The sequence below is a fragment of the Dermacentor silvarum genome, chromosome 1 (genome assembly GCF_013339745.2).
Source record: "Dermacentor silvarum isolate Dsil-2018 chromosome 1, BIME_Dsil_1.4, whole genome shotgun sequence".
NCBI lineage: Eukaryota > Metazoa > Arthropoda > Arachnida > Ixodida > Ixodidae > Dermacentor > Dermacentor silvarum.
Window position 1 is genome coordinate 360,067,039 of NC_051154.1, and position 19,402 is coordinate 360,086,440.

General features: G+C 44.9%; 1 protein-coding gene and 1 long non-coding RNA gene across 10 annotated transcripts in view; both read right to left on the reverse strand.

Annotated features, from left to right (window-relative positions):
• Positions 1 to 1,152: 1,152 nt before the first annotated feature.
• LOC125942380 (uncharacterized) lies at positions 1,153 to 12,774 on the reverse strand. Its single transcript, XR_007465054.1, has 2 exons — positions 1,803 to 12,774; positions 1,153 to 1,770 (listed from the first exon to the last, which is right to left on the reverse strand). It is a non-coding gene; the product is annotated as an uncharacterized LOC125942380 (long non-coding RNA).
• A 3,492-nt stretch (positions 12,775 to 16,266) lies between these two features.
• The window catches only part of LOC119437437 (roquin-1-like), an 83,134-nt gene continuing 79,998 nt past the window's right edge, over positions 16,267 to 19,402 (reverse strand). For all 9 annotated transcript variants that reach the window (XM_049660544.1, XM_049660541.1, XM_049660543.1 and 6 more), the window contains one exon: positions 16,267 to 17,125. In XM_049660544.1, coding sequence (XP_049516501.1) covers positions 17,003 to 17,125 — 123 coding nt within the window. In that variant the 3' untranslated portion in view covers positions 16,267 to 17,002. The remainder of the gene's footprint in view (positions 17,126 to 19,402) is intronic.

Here is a 19,402-nt window from a genome sequence, read left to right on the forward strand (position 1 = left end):
CAGTTCTGGCTTTAGCGATTTGAAATAAACTACTCTTCGCTTCGCACGGTAAGAACACAATAAGCTGCAAGCGGTGACACAGCGCTGTGCCCAACGGCTGTGCCAACATCTGTACGTAACCGTTCCCGTAGGCTGCCGCTCGTATTCGCAACGTAGATGGGTCGGATGGGTACGTGTTGGTATGCTCACGCATTTCTTAAGTCCTGAGATGTACTGTTTATCTCTGCGTCAAACGCGAAACAAGAGACGGTACATACGGTACAGCAGCATAAACAGCCGCCTCGCTCAGTTTATATATATATATATATATATATATATATATATATATATATATATATATATATATATATATATATATAGTGTCAACGATGGCATCCGCGTTTTTGCGGGAGAACAACACGGCCTTTAAATGAGCGCTTATGTGAGCACAATTTTCTCTAATAATGCTTTATGACACGCGAAAACTAAGTATGATGAAGTTAAAGAAAAGCGAGAATCAGTAATGAATTAACAGCCCGATATTTGTAACTGGATCACAGTCGCTGTTGAGTAGCTCAGGCGATCATACCGACTCGTCTCACGGTGGAATAACGCGGCTCATATGCGCAGATATGTGTTTTATTCGACGTTTTGGCTTTTTTTTTTTTTCATATCAGCAATGCACCTTTTCCCCAATTTTTTACGCTATCAACGATCTGTGGCTGTAGTTGTCGATGTAAACAAGCGCACCGCTTTGCTAAATCCGACGCGGAAGGCTGCGTGCTCGAAAACTTCTTATTTATGCAAAATGTCTAAAGAATGTGCAAAACGAATTGAAAGAACGCGCCGGCAGAGGGAACTAAAAAAAAAAGCGCTATCACGCCTGCTCACCCTATATATATATATATATATATATATATATATATATATATATATATATATAGTTAGTGCGTGCTACATGTCTTCCAGGAACCACATGCTGCCCCGCAAAAGCCATTAATAATTATTCGCGATCCACGAAATGCGCAACCGATGCGCACTCAACAAGGGCGCAGGTTCACAAATCAACCGGCGAAAGCCCCGGCATCCTTCCAAAACGTTTCCGGCGGCGTGCGGCAGAGGGCAGCACAGGAAAATGAAAAAGGCGGATTCCCAAGAATGAGACGTCGGGTGTACAGATTGGAGCAGTCTCTCGTTTATTATACAGTAACCATGTATTTGCGATGTGTACAAAGGGGAGGCCTTCAAAATAACAGGTGGAAGCATCGCTCAGCAGCATGGCAAGGACAAAAGCAGTGAGAAACGTGACAGACCAGAAACAGCGTCGTTCAGCAAAAGCGCATCCCACAACGCACCCGCCGCGACAAGTCACGTGCCCAAGAGCATTTTCACGTGCCCAACACTACATAATGCACCACGCTTTGTATTCTCCCTGCACACAGAGCGCATGTAGCGGCGTCTCCTGCGACAGGCGCCTCTGGCTCGAAGCACGTTAACACACGTGTCGTGTTTCCGGCATTTCCGCGACGCGGACCAGCAACACGAAGATTACACGACCCTATCGCTGCACCGGAACTTCGCAAACTAAACACGCGGAATCTGAAAGGAGCTCTTCTATATCGTCCGTCTGGATTTGTTCGCGATTCAATTTATATTGGCAGTACTACAGTCATCGCGAAAAGTGCGCAGAAACATTTGGCGATTAACCACAGCCATCGCCGCGTCCTGTTCAGGTCGCCTATAGCGGCGATGTTGCAATTTAGAAGCCTCTGGATATATTGATCAAACCTGCTTTTCATTTTTCCACAGCCTCGGAACACGACAGTAATCATGGGACTGCTCCACACAGAATGTGCCGATTGATCGCTTCGGTCATGCGTGGAGTTTTGGGCTGCATGAAGGTAGTGTGGGATTGGAAAACTTGCATTCTGCGGAGACGTCTTTTTTTTTTTTTTTTTTTTTTTTTTTGTTTTGCGACAGCTGTGGTTTGTAAACTTTTTTCCATAGAAGGGGTCCACATTTGTCACACGTGCATGCGCGTTCATAGCGCTGTCTGCCGACGTTCGGAACGTTCGTAAACACTGCTGACAAAACCGTTATGGCCAGAGACGCGTTAGAATGGCGAGACGCTCGCCGCAGGAGTTGCGCAACGCCACACACATCCAGAGTAGCAAGGGAAAAAAAAATAACAGACACGTTAACTGCATAATGACTAAAAGAGGATCATTTGAAAAAGGGGGGGAGTGCAAAAAAAATAGTGCCACAGACACACGATGCTACTTGCTAAGCCCTCTTGGTTCAACGATCGAGACTACTCCATGCAGTGAACGATCTTTAAAGGGGTGCAGCAGCGGCTTTTCTTGACCAGGGGTGCGCTTCAGATAGGACATATGCTCGCTGCCGCATAAGCCTCGGTGGCCGAACGGAGGCCAGAAACGCTACGCATATGCGAGGCTTACCAAAGCGGCCGCCGTACTCTCGTCTGCACTCGCAAAAGCAATGACGCAAGTCAGGGTCGGGATGATGTTCCGATCTGTTTTTATTACAAATCCGCCATTAACGATCCGTGATAGGTGTGAATGGCTCGGGCCCTGCCCATGGACCAGAGCCATTTTGACCTATCACGGATGGCTGATGGCAGATTTGGAATAAAAACAGACTGGTATAGTTGTTATCCCGGCCCAGCGTAGTGATTCTGGCTTCCTGACGTCACTGGCAGTGCTTAAGCCGGAGTGCTATTCTGGACACCATAAAATTCCTCCATATTGTCATATTCTGCAGTGGTGGCATTTTGAGCCAGTCGGAGAGCCCATAGCAGCCCTCTAGGCCAATCAGAGTGGACAAGATGGCGAATTGACAACATCCAGAATGGCACTCTCGCTTGGAACGAATTTGACATATTTTTGGGGCGGCGTCCATTGCTTCGTGTAGTTACCAGTCAAAGGTGACACAGTCAACAGCGTGGTTATCACACTGCGTGCCGAGCACCGAAAACACGTCGAAAACACATTTCAAGTGTCTGAACAAACACGTTCTGCCCCAGCTGGCCAGTCTCGCTCCTCGTACGGTACGATGAGACAAAGAGTCCGGACAGAAAGTGCGTCCGTACACTGACGATCTTCACTCTACAGGATCCCTTTAATGACACACATATTTGTTCATGGTATTTCAGTGGCGCAATATGCGCACTGTTACAAGGCAGAAAAAACAAAACCACTCGTAAGCATACAATTGTATGCGAAGGGAATAAAAGCACATTGTGCGTGCGTAAAAGATAAACAATGGCGTACGTGCTTCCTGAGCGACAACCAAACAAGTCTGTCAACAGTGCCACCGATCACAAAAATTGCTGCAACAGTCATGACTACCACAAAATGCCGAGCAAGTGCCCCGTCCCCGCACGGACATGCCATTCCAGCTAAACGGCACTTCTCAATACGATGATTTCCAAGGCTCTCTAACAAGCTTGTAAGAATTTCTCCCTTAGAGAACAAATGAGCCACACAAATATTGCGAAAAGCAGACAATACATGTGTTCTCCATCACATGTTCGGCACGTGCCTTTTCACACAGATGCACCTTCAAGGTTGTACTGCCGGGGAGGCCTCAGTCCAATAGCCTGCTCGGTGTGTGCGACACCAAAACGTGTATAGAGCCTCGCATTGCATTACCAGCACTCCGTTAAACCGAAGAGTGAGCAAAAAGGCTCGTAGGCTCTACAAGGGCTTTATTACACATGCACGACACAATGTGCATGCACTGCACGATGCACTAGAGATCATGAGAGACGTCATCCCTCACAATCACTAATGTACCACAGACTCACTAGGCACAACAGAAAAAGCAGCAACAGTAGCAGCTGCAAACAGCTAACACAGTTGTTTCGGAATGTCATGACCCATGCATCAGCATCAAGATGGAGCAGAACTGCCATGTTGGTAAATGGACCCACAGTTCACCTGACATCAGCACTCATATCCTTCGCGACACAGCCAGATGAAGAGGTATTGCCAATACTATGGCAATGACCAGCTGCGGCAATGTTTGAGCACGTGTTTCTATGAGAGGCTGGCCCTTGGGGGATAGACTTGCTCGGTATTTCATAGTATACAATGTGACAAGTGGATACCACGTGAGCACAAAGATATAGAACACAAACATGAATCGGACAGGTAAAACTCAAAGGCACATTCTAAGTGAACAAATTGACCTCTCAGGCCTACTTTCATGAACAGTCATGAACACTTCTTTTGAGTGAGGACATGTGAACATCATTGTACATTGTGCCAGAACTTTGTTTGAACACTTTTTTTTTTCACAATGCATCCCCAACAAGGCTCGATCACGCCTGTTTGCCTTCAGGCATAGATGATTGCAGGGACAACCCTCCAAAGGGGCAAGTGATGAATCGCAAGAAAAATTGTACACATAGGTAAAAAAAGCAACAACCTTATGGAGACTTTAAAAACAATACAAAAATAACTGCAGACCTCCAAACATAGCAATGAGGTCACACCAAAGAACTCCTTGTGACAGCGCAAACACTGTGCCATGTAGCTTGAGGTGGTTGTGCAAACTCGGCTAGCACTTTAATAAGACAGCACAAAAGGCTTCATGAACGGGTTATGTAAAGCGAGAGTGACCACCTCGTTGCAATGCGCAACCTTCGAGCATAAAAGAAACAGCTGCCAAGTGCTAAAAAAATTAAAACCTTGGGCACCACCACCATACGTCGTTAGACAGATGACCAGTAAAACTTTCTCAAACATGTACAAAAAAATGGCAAAAGGAAGAGTAGCAGTAGGATGGCCACTCCGCATGGATTTAAGGTGAAGCACATTTCAGGAAACAGCAACACAGAGACAAAAGCACCACGCCCCTAGTTGGTGCTGCTGTTTCTTGCTGAAGCTTCAAATCAACAAGGTACGATATGAAGTAAAATCCTGCTATGGGTGCAAGAATGACATAGTGAATGCAATGGAAACTCTAGACAGCTACAAATCTGTGCAGCTATGCCAGAAGAGCGATTACACAAAGGATTTCTTTATCCCATTTATCTCCGTGACACAACAGTTATACTGTGCATGACATGAAAAGCACAGTGGCACTGTCAAATGAGCAAATCAGCAGTGGCGAGGGCAAAAATACACACCTCAGTGTATACTAACAAATGCAAAAACAAAAAAAAACATTGAAACGGTCGGAGGCCTCAACATACATTTTTTCTGAAGCAACGATATGCCCCTAGCAAGCAGTGACTGGATGTCCCAACTTTGCTATTACTACACATCAGCAACAAGTAAACAACAAAGGTCAAACAGTGCGACGCCCTGTGGGATACGCTTCTTCAATCACACGTGGCAAGCCAACACTGTCTTCTCACACAACAGCAGTAAGCCAGCATTGGTATGCTGGGTGTGTATACATATATTTATAAAAAAGCAGCTAGATAAGGCAGCCACTGCACAAGGAACAGGTCTGAAGGAAGTTACCGTGTCAAGATAACAAAAGCCGCACATTATCGCCTACTTTAACAACTGCCCTTTGATACGGTTGGTTTTCGCACAATTATACCAAACAATTCCACTTCAAGCTCCAGTCAGTACAGACAGCTCTTACATTCGGAACTCCTGCAGTGACAGTGGATGCATCAGTTCAGTTGCACCAAGGAACAAAGACAGCTGGTGCAGAGGGTATTCGGGTACCAAAGACAATAACAAAAAAAAGTGCCTGTTCTGCTATTGTATAGCATGTCACGTGGCACCACCATTCATGCTGTGGACATTACTGTGGCCAGAGTGTTAGTGCACACACAGCAAAGAGACAACTGTGGAGACACAACAGCGGATGATGGTATGCCACATCAAGCGTGTTGGACCAATGTTCTGCCGCCATGGCATGCCACAGCATTTCCCAAATACCAAATGCTGCACAAATGGGTCAGCTACGTGTCTGTTTCTACATGTCTTGCTTTGCACAGAATAAATCGGAAGCAGGCAACTGTCTGTGGCGATGCAAGAGAAAAAAGTGTCGATTTCACTGCAACAGAACAGTCATGTCGCCTGCCAATGCACAGTGGAAAAGGACAGCCTGCACTTTGTTTCACCACTACAATGAGCAATGGCAGCACCATTATGTTCACAAAAACTCCTCATTCTTTGTCTTGTGTCACCGCGGACAATACATACTTCCAATTTAATCTGGACAGAACAAGCAAGTAATGCACCCATACGTGGTATCAAACTGCATGCATGGAGAAATGGCACCTGTATGTGAAAGTTGAGGGCAAACAAGCCAGCAGACAGATTCGTTTATACCTGGCACTCCTGATTTGTGCAAGATTCAGTAAATGTACGAAGAATAGCACAGCCCATCTGTCACTGTCATGTCTACCACAATGCACTATCGTTGCACACGAACCAAAAGACTGGTCTCTAGCATTACACATCTGAAAGGGACATTAACGAAATATGTAAAGCTGAGTTACATTAATAGATTATTTGTCTTGAAGCCTATCATCATTCTCTGAGTGCCAATATTATACGACCTTGTTGCATAGAAAATTACCACCAAAAAACCTGCTGCTGCTCTGTAATTTGAATCCATCTATCCATCCAAATGGATGAGGTGGCACAAACTCCATGTGACCTTCCGCTCTGCCACACTCTGTGAATCAGTCCGTGATATGATGTTGCACGAGAGGTACCATAGTCCAAAACAGGCAACACCATTCTGATTTTCCATTTTCGTCGTTTTCTCACTCACAAAAGCTCCATTGTCGCTGTGAATGACAAATTCGTTATTACCCCCAGATGCCTAATAGTTCAATGCAGCTTGACTTAAAATTTTCCTTTAGTGTTCCTTTAAGTACTGCGAGTACTGTACGCTTTGTCACACTTTGATACAACGCTCTACCAGGCAAGCAGGAAGGCCAATGCATCCACAAAGCATGCTCACTGAGCATAATCCATAAGAGAAAGTGTGCAGAGTACACTGAGAATTCACTGGACTTTCTTTTTTTCAACCAAAGCTAAACAAATTGTGGCCAGTTAGTGCAGATTCAAGTTAAAAACAAGAATAAGAAATGGTAACACACAGACAAGAGTTCCATGCCCACCAGTCTTTGCTGTCATTTTCCAACACTGTAGTTCACCCTTGCGTGAAGTTTTAACAGTCAATGCGATAAAAGTTGACATGGCAATTTGCGCATGCGAAATTTGCTCTCTACAAAGAAAAGAATTTGTAAATTTGGGGAAATTAAGATCCCTTTTCACATAACACACAATTCTTAAAATAGTAACAACACTGAGATCTATGCCTGGAAATTTTGGCACCAGCCACAAATAACACTTCAGATCTGCTTTCAGACACCATCAGCATCTATGAATAGAGCATTTTCTCAAACCTTGCACCACTGCCACTGCGCATTAATGCCAAGCAGAGCCATCAATGTGCCACAAACCAACCGTATCAAAAGTGTAAATGGCAGCAGACCAACTGACAGTCACAGAGAAGCAACAACCACCTCAGTATAATGCAAGGGGGTCAGTAATAAGCTTGAAAAACAGTAGGCACATTTAAACCTATACAGGCCCGTACAAGGCCATAAATGACTCCGACCACGAACAGCAATAAAAAGACCAAAATCATGAGCCTGTAGACCCTTTCACTGCTTGCAAACAAAGACCCTAGGAGACTTCCAGTTTTGCTTTCTGGAATTGCCGGCTAAATTCAGAAGGAAACAAAGTTAACAGCACATTCCAAGAGTCCTTTAATACAGTGTAATTTGATCGTTTAACTGATCTCACTCTTAGCTGCAGGACGCCATAGCCACTCAATGCCTGTGGCAAGCTCAGTCATTCAATACTGGTTTATTCTGTGTCCCATATAATTAGCAGTCTGCAGTCCCATAGTTTCGAAAACAAATTTTACTAAGTGACCTGAACTGCTGGTGCACCTCTACCAGTCAGCTCGGTCTACACATTGCAACAGTGCATGTGTTTGCAACGTCTGGGACAATAATTCTGAGATACCCTACTGCGCTCTCTTGGGAGATTATGCCTGAAATCGCTTTTATTAAATTCCGGAGTTTTAAGTGCCAAAATCCCAATCTGATTATGAGGCACGTCTTAGTGGGCAACGCCGGATTAAGTTTGACCCCCTGGGGTTCTTTCACGTGCACCTAAATCTAAGTACACTCGCATTTTTACATTTTGCCCGTATCAAAATGCAGCCACCGCAACTGGGATCGAACTTGCGACCTCGAGCTCAGCAGCGCAACGCCACAGCCAGTGTACGACGGGTGAGACTGTCTGTTTAAGCCAGATTTTAATGCAAATGATGGAGGCTCCTGTGACACTTGTCACTGCAGCAATGGCAAGGCAACGTCCTCTGCTCAGCAGCTACTGGTTTGGTGCACTGATAAGTAGTACCAAAGAATAGGCAAATTTCATCTCATTACAATGGGTGCTCAGTTCAGCTAAGCCATAAAAACAGATTGTTCATGCGACTTTCCGGTAGACGATAACCTTTTCATTCGTACAAGGAATTGAGGCAGGAAGCACATACTTCTTACATTTGATCGCATCAAGAAACATATTACAGTAGAGCATATGATAAAGCTAATGTCTCCCTACAACGCTAACTGCTAAACAGATGCAACCGGAAGTTCTCTGGGGCTGAAAACACATGGCTACTGCCACGTAGACAAAAGGGTCTAGACAAAGACCTGTATAGAAGCGCTAGTCAAAACAAGTAATAAAAAACGCAGGCTTGTACGGGCCTATACGGGACTACAAGGCCAATGAGACAAGAAATGTTTTTGTCATTCTTCACACTTTGCAAAAAAATATATATATTGGCAAGTAGCCAAGATGCAGCTTTAATGCTCATTATCAGATCCAGAGAAGCCTCAACCATAGACTATCAGCCAGCCTGCCAGTTTTCTTGAACACTGCGGCGTACAACAGCAGCACAACAAAGTGAGCTAACAACGAATGCGGCGCGAAGCCGTGATGAGGCAAGAGGAAGATTTTTTCTAATTTCTTTAGACGCTTGTGTCTCTACAATGCACACAGGTCTCGCTTGTTTTCCCAGCAGCTGGAATACAGTGACACTCTGTAGCGGCAGCAATGAATGGCAGCAACACTACGAGGCCATGATTTCACAGAAATCAAACGCGGTCATCAAATGAGGAGGCCCTTCGCTTCATGCCTCTAAGAAAGAGAATACATGGTCGTGAACGTGACCATGTATAGCCACAGTAGTTTGGGAAGGAGGGGCTTGAAAAGCTTGTACATAGCGGCAGCCCTGGGCGGGTTGCATGGCAAGAGTACTATGACTGATTGCATGTGTCTAGGAATTTGTCCACTGCACAGAGATTCCCCAGTCCCATCTATTACTAGGTTCCCTTCTTTCTCCGTACGATGGGCTTCATTCAGTTGCCATGAGGGATCTCCAATAGTCTTCGCGCATGCAAACTATTGTAGTCCATATTAAAAAAAGCCAGTGTGCTAGAGCATGCACAGCAACAACTGAGCCCTTCCTCCTAAAGCTCCTCTCCGAGGAAATGTCTGTACTATCTACATGCTTGCTTATGGTGCATATTCAATTGGATGGGGGAGAAAACATGATGAGAAGGAGTGTGGCCTGTACTTCAAACGTTTAACATCTGGTGAACTTCCAGTATCTCACACCACAACTGACATCTATCTGTACAAGATGAAAGCTCACGCAAGTTCTGCTTAGTCAAATGCCCTCCCCCCCCCAAAAAAAAAAGAAGCAATAATATACAAGACCGCTAGGGCTGTGCAACAAACAGCCAAGAAACTACTGACCTGTCAATAAACCTGTGCATCTGTCAGCAAGCAGCACATGGGCAGTCAATGAAAACAAAGTCACGAGGAGCTAAGTAACGCCTAGAAGCACACACACACATACACAGGTGTCTCTGAGGCCAGAATATTAGAATTCAGTTCCAATTACACTCCATTCTGTGCTTTCCCACTCGTGACAAATGGTGTCACGCCTGTGTTATTACCAGAAGTGGCCAGTTGGCACAGCATGCGACGGGAAAACAATAAAATCCAGGAAAAGCAAATTGTCACATCATACAACCCCAGTGTCTAAAGCTATACACATTCTTTTTGTTCTTTCTAATTGGGCAGTTGCGCTGTTTATACCTGGAAAGGGACTCAATCTTGCTTGAGCATTTTATACCTACTTTTCTGTTTCTTTTTTTCAGGCCAGCTCTCGTGCTTAAAGGGACACTAAAGGAAAACAATAAATCAACTTAGACTGATAAAATATTGTTCAAAATTTTTGCTGTCGTAAATTACACTGCAATTGGTCAATTATTAGAAGAGAAAATGAAGTTCAATATTTAATTTTTTGAATTTCGCGCGGAACCCCCGTCAGCATTTCAGTGCGATGTCACGAATTCTAAAGTAATTTTTCGTATTTGGGCCACATTGGCTCCCTAAAAGTTCGCGAAACTTGCCACATTCATTCTTGGGCTCCTTTAGAACACAATGTAGTCAATCTTTACCACTAAAGAATTAACTGGGGCCTAGAAGAGGCTGTCAAAATCCATGACGTCACAGTGACCTGGCGTGGGACCTTCAAGGTGGGGTCACCACTCGCCTTCTGTGTTTTTCGTTTCTTTCTGGCTTACCAATCGGTTTCTTGCAGCAAGAGTGGCGTTTTTGGTATTGGGGAAGGCTAATCTACTGATACATAAGAAATAATTTTTCTCTTTAGTGTCCCTTTAAGCTAGAGTCAAAAAAGCCTATAAATTTAAAAAGACTTTACAACAAAAATTGTCAAAAGGTGCTTCTTTTTCCTATTTTTGCAACAACAGACAGTCCTGTCTCCATGCACAGACTGACGCCAAGTTCGCAATAGCTTCTCTCAATATTTTCAATTAGAAGCATGAATAAAAACTCTGGTTACTGCTACTCAACAGCCTTTCACCTTTAAAAATTTCAAATACACAGACAACACACACAACTAAGAAAGAATGGCCAAACCAGAGATACAAGCAGCAACCCATGGGGTGCTCAGCCAGATTAAAAAAAAAAGGTGCAAACACTGCGAGTAGCAAGTTGCACATTATATTCAAATATGAGGACACAAACTTGTGACAGTGATTCCCTCTGCTCTGAAAGTGATGAAATACCACTCATGACTTCCTTCGCAACTAAAAAAAAAAAATGCAAGTTTTTGATGCTGTACATTTTAATTATGGAAGTGCTCATCACAGGAAAGCAACACCACTGGTCCCTTTCTTTCGTGGAGAGGCAAGGCGCCCTAGCTTCGGTTTTTCCCTCAAGAAAGTTGCTGCACATAATCAAGAAAGTTGCTGCATAATAATCACAACGTATAAAACATCCCCACCGCACCCATCATAACAGATATTGCTAAAAGCATTAAGGTCGCCAATCATCTCCACCAGTTACACCATGCAAACATAGCAAGTAAACTTGTGTTTATGTGCGCAATCCACAGTATTTCTGCCAATATACGAGATGTCCCAACAGCAACTGTGCGTCGTCAAACCTGACAGTCCTTGGCACTGTCAGTACATGTAATAACTGCATGGACTGGCTCGACAACGCATTCACTGCGCATGTTCTTCGATTTAAGCTCATCACACGTGTGCCGACAAGCAACACCATCCTACCTACTTAAGCCCGTGTATTTCAGGAAATAAAGGTAGTCTTGCAAGAGCTGCTGCTGCGTCGACACTGGTTTTTGCAGTTCACAGGCCGAGAAGCTGGCTATGCCAAGTAAATGTAATGCACACTGCTGCGTGAGTTGATACTTTACAGTTTGTATCACACAACAGCGAAGAAGGCACGAAAAGCGTAAACTTCATCAGCACTTAAGAGGAAGCTTTAGCTCGGGGGCTTCTATCTAAATGCACTAGAAAGGAGAAATCGTTTTCCTCGGCAACCACTGCTCCAAATTTGACGAGGTTTGTCGCATTTAAAAGAAAAAGTGAAAATCTGGTGACTGTTGCTAACAAATTTTTTATTTGTGCCGTCAACTTTTTAATCAAAATTGGTCAAAGCAGCAAATTTTCAGAAAACGATACTATCACTTTCACAACTCTAACTCAGCAACGACAAAATATATCACAGTTCTGTAAATAGTACATCTAAAGCGAACAAAATTGATATATTAATCGGTGCTCTAAAAAAGAAACTAGTAATATGCTAGTAGCGCTTACACAAAACCCTTGTAAACAATGTAACAAATTCACGTAACATATAAATTGACATATCAAATTTGTCCACCTTGGATGATCTAATGGATGCAGTTTACAAAATTACCATATCTGTTCTTGGTGCAGAGCTACGAATTTGTAAACTTCATGCCATTTTTTGCAAACTTGCAAACTTCTAAAAATTCTTATAAGAAATGCAGGCCCAAAATCAAAATTCCTCTTCCTACAGTCACTAGAATTTAACTTTCTCTCACAAGTGAAGAACGCAAACTTTATTACGTTCATCAAGTGAAAAAATTTTATTGAAATCGGTCCAGGGGTTATCCCAGAAAAGCATTTTACATGTGTTTTAGATGTATTTGAATCGAAACTGGGCATCAGAGTTGGGCCCGAGCTAAAGCTTCCTCTTAACTAGTCTTCACGCTAGGCTTGTCTTCTTCGCCGTGGTGATGTCCTTGTTAGCACAACGGAAACTGTAAAATATGTAGATATATTCATCGACAAGCAAGCCACCACTGAACTCTCCAGGCGACTCTCCCTCCACAGGGAGGGGATGGGCGGGGACACAAACTGTCATATCCGACAAGCACAAACTCTACTGAAGCTCATGCAACAACAAAGACGACACAGTCACTCAACATTGCCACCCACTCAGCCCATATGCTGACGAAGATAAGAACTACTGAACAATGGGCACTACAATTATTAAGATGGTTCAATGCAAACACTACCCAACTGGTAGGCCGCCCATCATTCATTCTAGCCCGCGACAAACAGCTGTCTATTACTGCTGCTGCCCATTTCTGAACTTAACACAAATCAACCTACCGCCAATTTTATTTATTCTTACCTCTGGCATAAACTAGCACATCTGAAATTATATGCATATACGAAAAAGGCTAAAAGGCTTTTATTTTGCCTACTGATCAGCTAAAATGCAGTTTAGGCACCTGAAATGTAGTTTTTATAGCCTGAAGATCCAGCTTCTAGACATAACTGTCACATGTGCCAATGGCCCAAGGTAGCAGCTCTCCAGTAACCGCAATGATCCATCGCACCTGGCTCCATCTGCAATGGAGCCAGATGGAGAGCAAGGCGAGAGGGACCTTCAGATCACACTAGTTCACTCTCCCAGGGAAATCAAGTAGCAATGAGTTGCTCATGCTATGACAAGACTAAGAAAATTAACATTGGACACAGCAGCAATCGGCTGTAGTAAGGTGAAAGTTTCTATCCTGGTGACTTCAGGAGACCGTCAAAATTTTGCTCCCTGTAAGAAGCATTCAAATTTACAGTAAAAGCATCCCCATTTCCACGGAAGACTGAGATCTCACTTCAAATGCTGCCTTATCCCAGCACGAAAGCATCACAGGCTGATTGCCCCTTTAGCATGCAATAGAAAAAAAGCGGTCACCTTGTGCAATTTACATAGCTCTCTTGGTCGTGCTGTACACATAGTGTCCACACTTTACAACTGAAAACTGTGTGTGCCTGCACAACACACCATGGAAGTGTATACAGTATACTTCGTGGAACACATAAAACTGTGTAATTCTTCAACTTTGTGTATGCGGCTCATTATGCAGTACTTCAGTAGTGATGTCTTGTTCACCTCCACTGAGGCCACTATTACTGGCATTGCAAACACCCATGAAAAGCCTGCAGCAAGCAGTGTAACTACAGCTGTAACTTATCATTCTGCAAGACATCTCTCACATTTCTAACTTGCTCAGCCAAAGTTTCTGGCAAAAAGTCTTGCGTGGTCGGCCACAATGACTTAACAGCCACGTAACATTGCTACAGCTGTGGCCTGCAATACAAGAAAAAAAAAAAGTCACCTTGCGGCTACAACCTTTCGTTCAAATGCGGCTGCCACACGAAAGTGCCAAGCATCTTTCTGCATCTTCTCAAACGCCGCAATTTTCAAATACTAGAAAGACCTTAACATGCAAACTTTACTGTGAAGCCCACATACTGCATCGTTTTATGCTGTTAAAGTGTGCCTGCAAAAGACTGTCCAATGTTTTCGTGGGAGTGTAATGACGGAGCCTTTGACTTCGCACTAGTGCGTATAGCGCACATTTTCACCTCTTACACTCGTACCTTAACCAAGCATGAACTTAACCAAGCATGAATGGGACGGTAGTGTTCCAATAATTGCAACATCCCCTAAACGCAGTGCGCTACACAGTAGTTATCGCTCCTTTTCTTCCGTGTTGAAAAACCCAGCCTCTCTGAATGGGCAGCCATTACTGAACCACACGACTCCTGTTACGAAAGCCGCTAACAGGAATGTGAAACATCAAAGTACCCTGTCCAATAGCTTAACACTTGCTCTAACCTTGCAGCATACGTAGCTGCAAATGAAAAGCAATTCTGGTGCTAAAATTGTGCGCAGGTTTTTAGTGCAACTTTGTGTACCTTTCCTCTAGTATTTGGCTGCAACCAATGGATGCTAGTGAAGGCATGCAATGCATGCTGTAAAAAGTGTGCATGTATAGAGCTCACAGATTGAAACGCAACAATTTAGGCCTACCCAATGCGCATGCTTTTGTTTACACCCTCGGTAGTTTGTACGACATCAGCGTAATCTCGACTTGTACGCTTAGATCACAGTCCGAGTCGCATTTAGTGACCAGATTAGAAGCAACATGACATGGTGCTCTCCAGTAATTGCAGATAAGGAGTGTTCTACCCAAAATTTGCCTGTCGCGTTTCAATCCGTGAGCACTGTACATGCGGTGCTGATGAAAAGAACAGAAAATTATGTAGACCCCGCACACTGTGTGAATCAATGTTATGAAAAGTTTACCAGATGGACCAACAAGTTTGTGCAAGGTGAGTAATTGTGTGGGTGATGCAAGCACGTGTCAAGTGAAAGCAGCAAGACTACAATGATGGCGGCGACCATCACATGACAGCAACAGCATGATGATGGTTTTTTTTTTTTTGTACTCTAGCAAAGAAATGTTGCAACCTGTTTCATTACAACCTGGGCCAATCCCAAAGGTGGTACGATGTCACACAGTCCAGCAGCATTAGCTGCTACTAGGAAAGGACTAGGAAATGAGAGCCAATCCTACACGCAGTTCAGTCTAACCCAGCATCTCAAAGTGCTAACTGCAACAACAGAATAGCAGGAACTGACGCGCTCTTGCTTTCTAGTAGCTATGTGATGCGACGCATGCAAGTGGCAAGTCTGTGGCCAAACTGAAACTGACATGTGCGTACAAGCAACCTCATCACAAAGCTCATGCTATGAGACGAGACACACTGCCAATAGTCTCAAAGATCCAGTTGCCATTAGCAGAAATATCTATGCAATTGTGGCCTAACGGTTACAGCAGCGAGCTCTTGTGCAATTTTTAAAATTTTTTTTATTGAAGAGACCCAAAATGATGAGAGGCAGGAACATACCGACCTACAGCACAGGTGCCGGATATGAGCCAAAGTATTCTTCGCATTAAAGGTGTATTCATGAAACTTGTTCAAACAACTGCTTCCAAAGAAATCTCAGCGCCACTGTGTGGTCCAAATAATATTGAGAAAGCCACAGCTCATGCAGCAGTTTCCCGAAAGATCACAGAAATGTTCCCAGATTTGCTAAAGTCGCACAGCGGAGCCTTTAGCAAAACTGCAGGAAAAAGGAATTCCGAGTTCAGTAATGGCTGTCCAGCTTAGTATCGTCCTCAACTACACAGGGTGAGCAGCCCACTGTAAAAAAGGAACGGGCCTGCAATCTAGAGTGACAAGCGGTAGTTCTCTTGTGGAAGACTACAGTGCACCCCTCACCAGTCAATACAATGCTTGCTCATAAAATCTAGCGACATTCACACCCCGATACATTCATACATGTGACAAGCATCATAGTAAACTAGATTTTGAGGTGCACATGAAAGTAAAGTGTAAAAAAAAACAATGACCTGAAAACAACAACTACACTGTGGTGACTGTGAATCGGATATAAAACACACAGAAAAGAGCCATTTCCAGTCATTATTAGCACATTTGTGCTCTGCAAGGACGTGCTTTTCTCTCGGTTTCGAGTACACTCCTTGCTTTTAATCAATTTAATTTAAGCAACATCCCAAGATGTCCCTCGGCCTTAAGAGTCGCATTGCGACCACCACCAGGATGGCCCCACTTATAAAAGCACACACGCAATGTCTGGCGAGGAACTGACAGATGCGGTGCATTACAACACACACCGATAATCCACCACTTCCCGCAGACCTCCCACACATTCTTTAGGACCATTGTTTCAATTTCTGGCGACACCCACACGCCACTGTGCTTCTAAAACACTGCGCAGCAAGCGTGTTTTGGCCAGCCAGGCGTGTGCTACAGCATACACATAAAAGAAAAATTTCCGGGGTTCCTTGGGAAATTTCCAAGTCAATGAGCGGTGAAAGTCTCGGTCATTGGCATGCTGGACACGACCTGGCACGCTGCGCACCAAGAGCCCTCGTCCACCTCTTTCTCGCCGATTGTGACGGCAAACTCGAAGGTTGCGAGGGCAGCTTCACAAGTGGTGGGGCCAAAGCCCCAATGTCGCCCTTTCCAGAAATGGAAGGTGCGGCCTGACCTCAGAGACAATCAGCAGCGTGGGACTGCTCTGTGCTCTTCCCATATGACGACAATTTGGCTGGCTTCCTCAAGATCCAACGGCCGGGCAAGTCTGGCGCAGTGACTGTGGGGCTGGGTCAATGCCGCTCCGACATGGCGACGACAGGGTCCACACCTTGTCTACAAATGCTTGCAGTGGATGGGGCCCTGTGCCCAGTGTGCATCCCCCTCTCAGTGTCCCTGGTGGGTCCAGCAGTTGTCGGAGCAAAACTGCGCCGACTCTTCCAGCTGGTTCAGGAGCCAGGGACCCATTGACGTCGGCACCTGGGGCTGCCCCGCCCAGGACTCGCTTCCCTGCGCCCAAAAGAAAATGTCAGCAAGGCGAACAAGGTCAGCTTGATTTACTTGCAGGTCAAATTAAAGAGAAATTGGAAAACTGGCATCACAGCTTTTGTTGAAGTAGCCTACACATTGGCGGTGCTCTACAGTACAGTGGAACATCATTAAATTCGAACTTAAGGGGACCAGGAAATAATTTGAATAAAATAGAGCTCGAGCAAAAGAGCCTCTTTGAATACCACGCGCGATAACATACAGAGTTATCACTAGAGGCTGGATTATAGACAAGTGCCTATTTCTTCCCGTGCGTCGGGGCTGCACTCTTTTGGTGTATTAGCATGAATTATAGGTTAAGAAGTGGTTTAGCGCCAACATCTACTTCAGCCTTTTTTCCCTATAAAAGCCTATTTCATTTCATTGTGCCTTCGCATGCCTTTACTGCCTTTGGCACCTGAAAATTCTTTGTAGGGGTGCTAATTGTGTTGCGGAAGCTCATTCTTTTAATGAGACCTAGCAGCTTTGGCAGATGCTGTTGCTAATGGCAATGCACGTGGCAATGCGACCTAGCAAATAAGGGCTTGCATGACGTTTATTTATCTTTTGAAGGTATCTCACCATGTGCCTAACACTGGCTATCAATGACAGAAAAAAAGGCCACACAAAGTCTTCCTTTGGCAGTGGACACGCAATTCACATGTTACACTGAGAGCGGAGATTAGAGAAAAATGCACAGCATTTTGATAGAGCTGAGCTGCTGACAACAGCATGGAAACAGTGCTGACTGTAGAGCAGAATGTGTGTATATTAAACGGAAGGGTGCAAAGTCTGCTGGAACCACTATGGACTCTAGTTATGCTTTACCCTTCTTTAGCATCTCCGCTCTTTCGTGGTTGTAGAGAGAAAACCAGCCTATGGCAGTTCATCTAAAGCAGTTCATCTGCCACCCCTAAGGCAGGCGTAATTGGCCAGAAGGAGAGGGGGGTTTCATAAGCAAGTAATAAGCCAATAATTAATTATAAAAAGTGAGTAGCAAGTGACAAGTTTTGTAAACCATTGCCAGCAGCATGAGCTAATGAAAGGTCACTGGTAGCGATATGCTATCATGACAAATATTGACAAGTAAATGGCACCCCCTGTAGCTACTGCAAGCTTCTCCAAATGTGCACAAGTAAGCAACAGCACTGCGTAGTTTGCACAGTGGGCAATATTGGAAAATTGGAATATTGGAATATTGGAAAATTAATACAGTCGACACACGTTACAACGGACTGTGATAATCCAGTGAAAAAGGTGAGTCGTATCCGAAGTAAGTTTTATACAAAATAAGGGCCACAGTATGCTGTGAAATGGCGGAACTTCATACAGTAAAACCCCGGTGATACGATCCTGGCTGGTACGAATTTCGGTGTGATATGAATTCCTAACATTCCCCGGCCGAAATGCACTGCTCACAATACGAAAAAAAATCTGCCACTGCAGATCATATGAACGCGTAAGCAACAGCGGCGGCGGCTGAGCCAGCGGAGCGACCGGCACAGACAAGCCGGCACAGCGGGATCTGGGCGGGATCCATAGTCGCCAAGCAACCGGCTACATCACGCATCTGCGCAATCTCTCATTGGTCCCCACGTCGAGCAGACCAGACCGCATCACAGCCTAGCCGATGCTTAGCGAGAAAGACGAGGACCGCTGCTGCAACGACGACTACAGCGCAGTCCCGACGGCCAAAACGCTTCCTGCACTCAACGTGCTCAGGCATTCAGCGGCGAGTGAAAACATTCCCGAGATCACGTGTGCGCACTTATATGCCTTTCAGAAGGCAATCGTTGATTTGGACAAGAAGAAAACGTCCCGTTGATACGCGGGACGTTTTCGGCCGCTGATACGCGGGACGCGGGACGTTTCGGCCGCTTGTTACAACTAACTAAATTAAAAAGCACGATGTCACACGCGCACAGGTAAACACACATCTCGCTCGATGACCGCCGACACTCGCTATCAAAACGCTGGTGCGAGGAAGCGCAGCAGCAGCAGCGAGCAAATTGACCTTTGCGCTGTCGCTCACTTCAGCGTGAACTAAACGTCGAAGGCACAGTGCATACGAAGCTACTGGCACTAGGCGCACTTTGTCAACAACGCATTTTGTCAACATCGCAGATCTTTTGATGATGACATCCGTGCGGGTGCGCGCTTTGCGCACGTCGCAGATCGCTTTTAAGATATGACACCCACGCGGCTGCGTCATATCTGCAATGCGCCGGCCGCTTGTTACAACGCATCGGTCGCTTCATG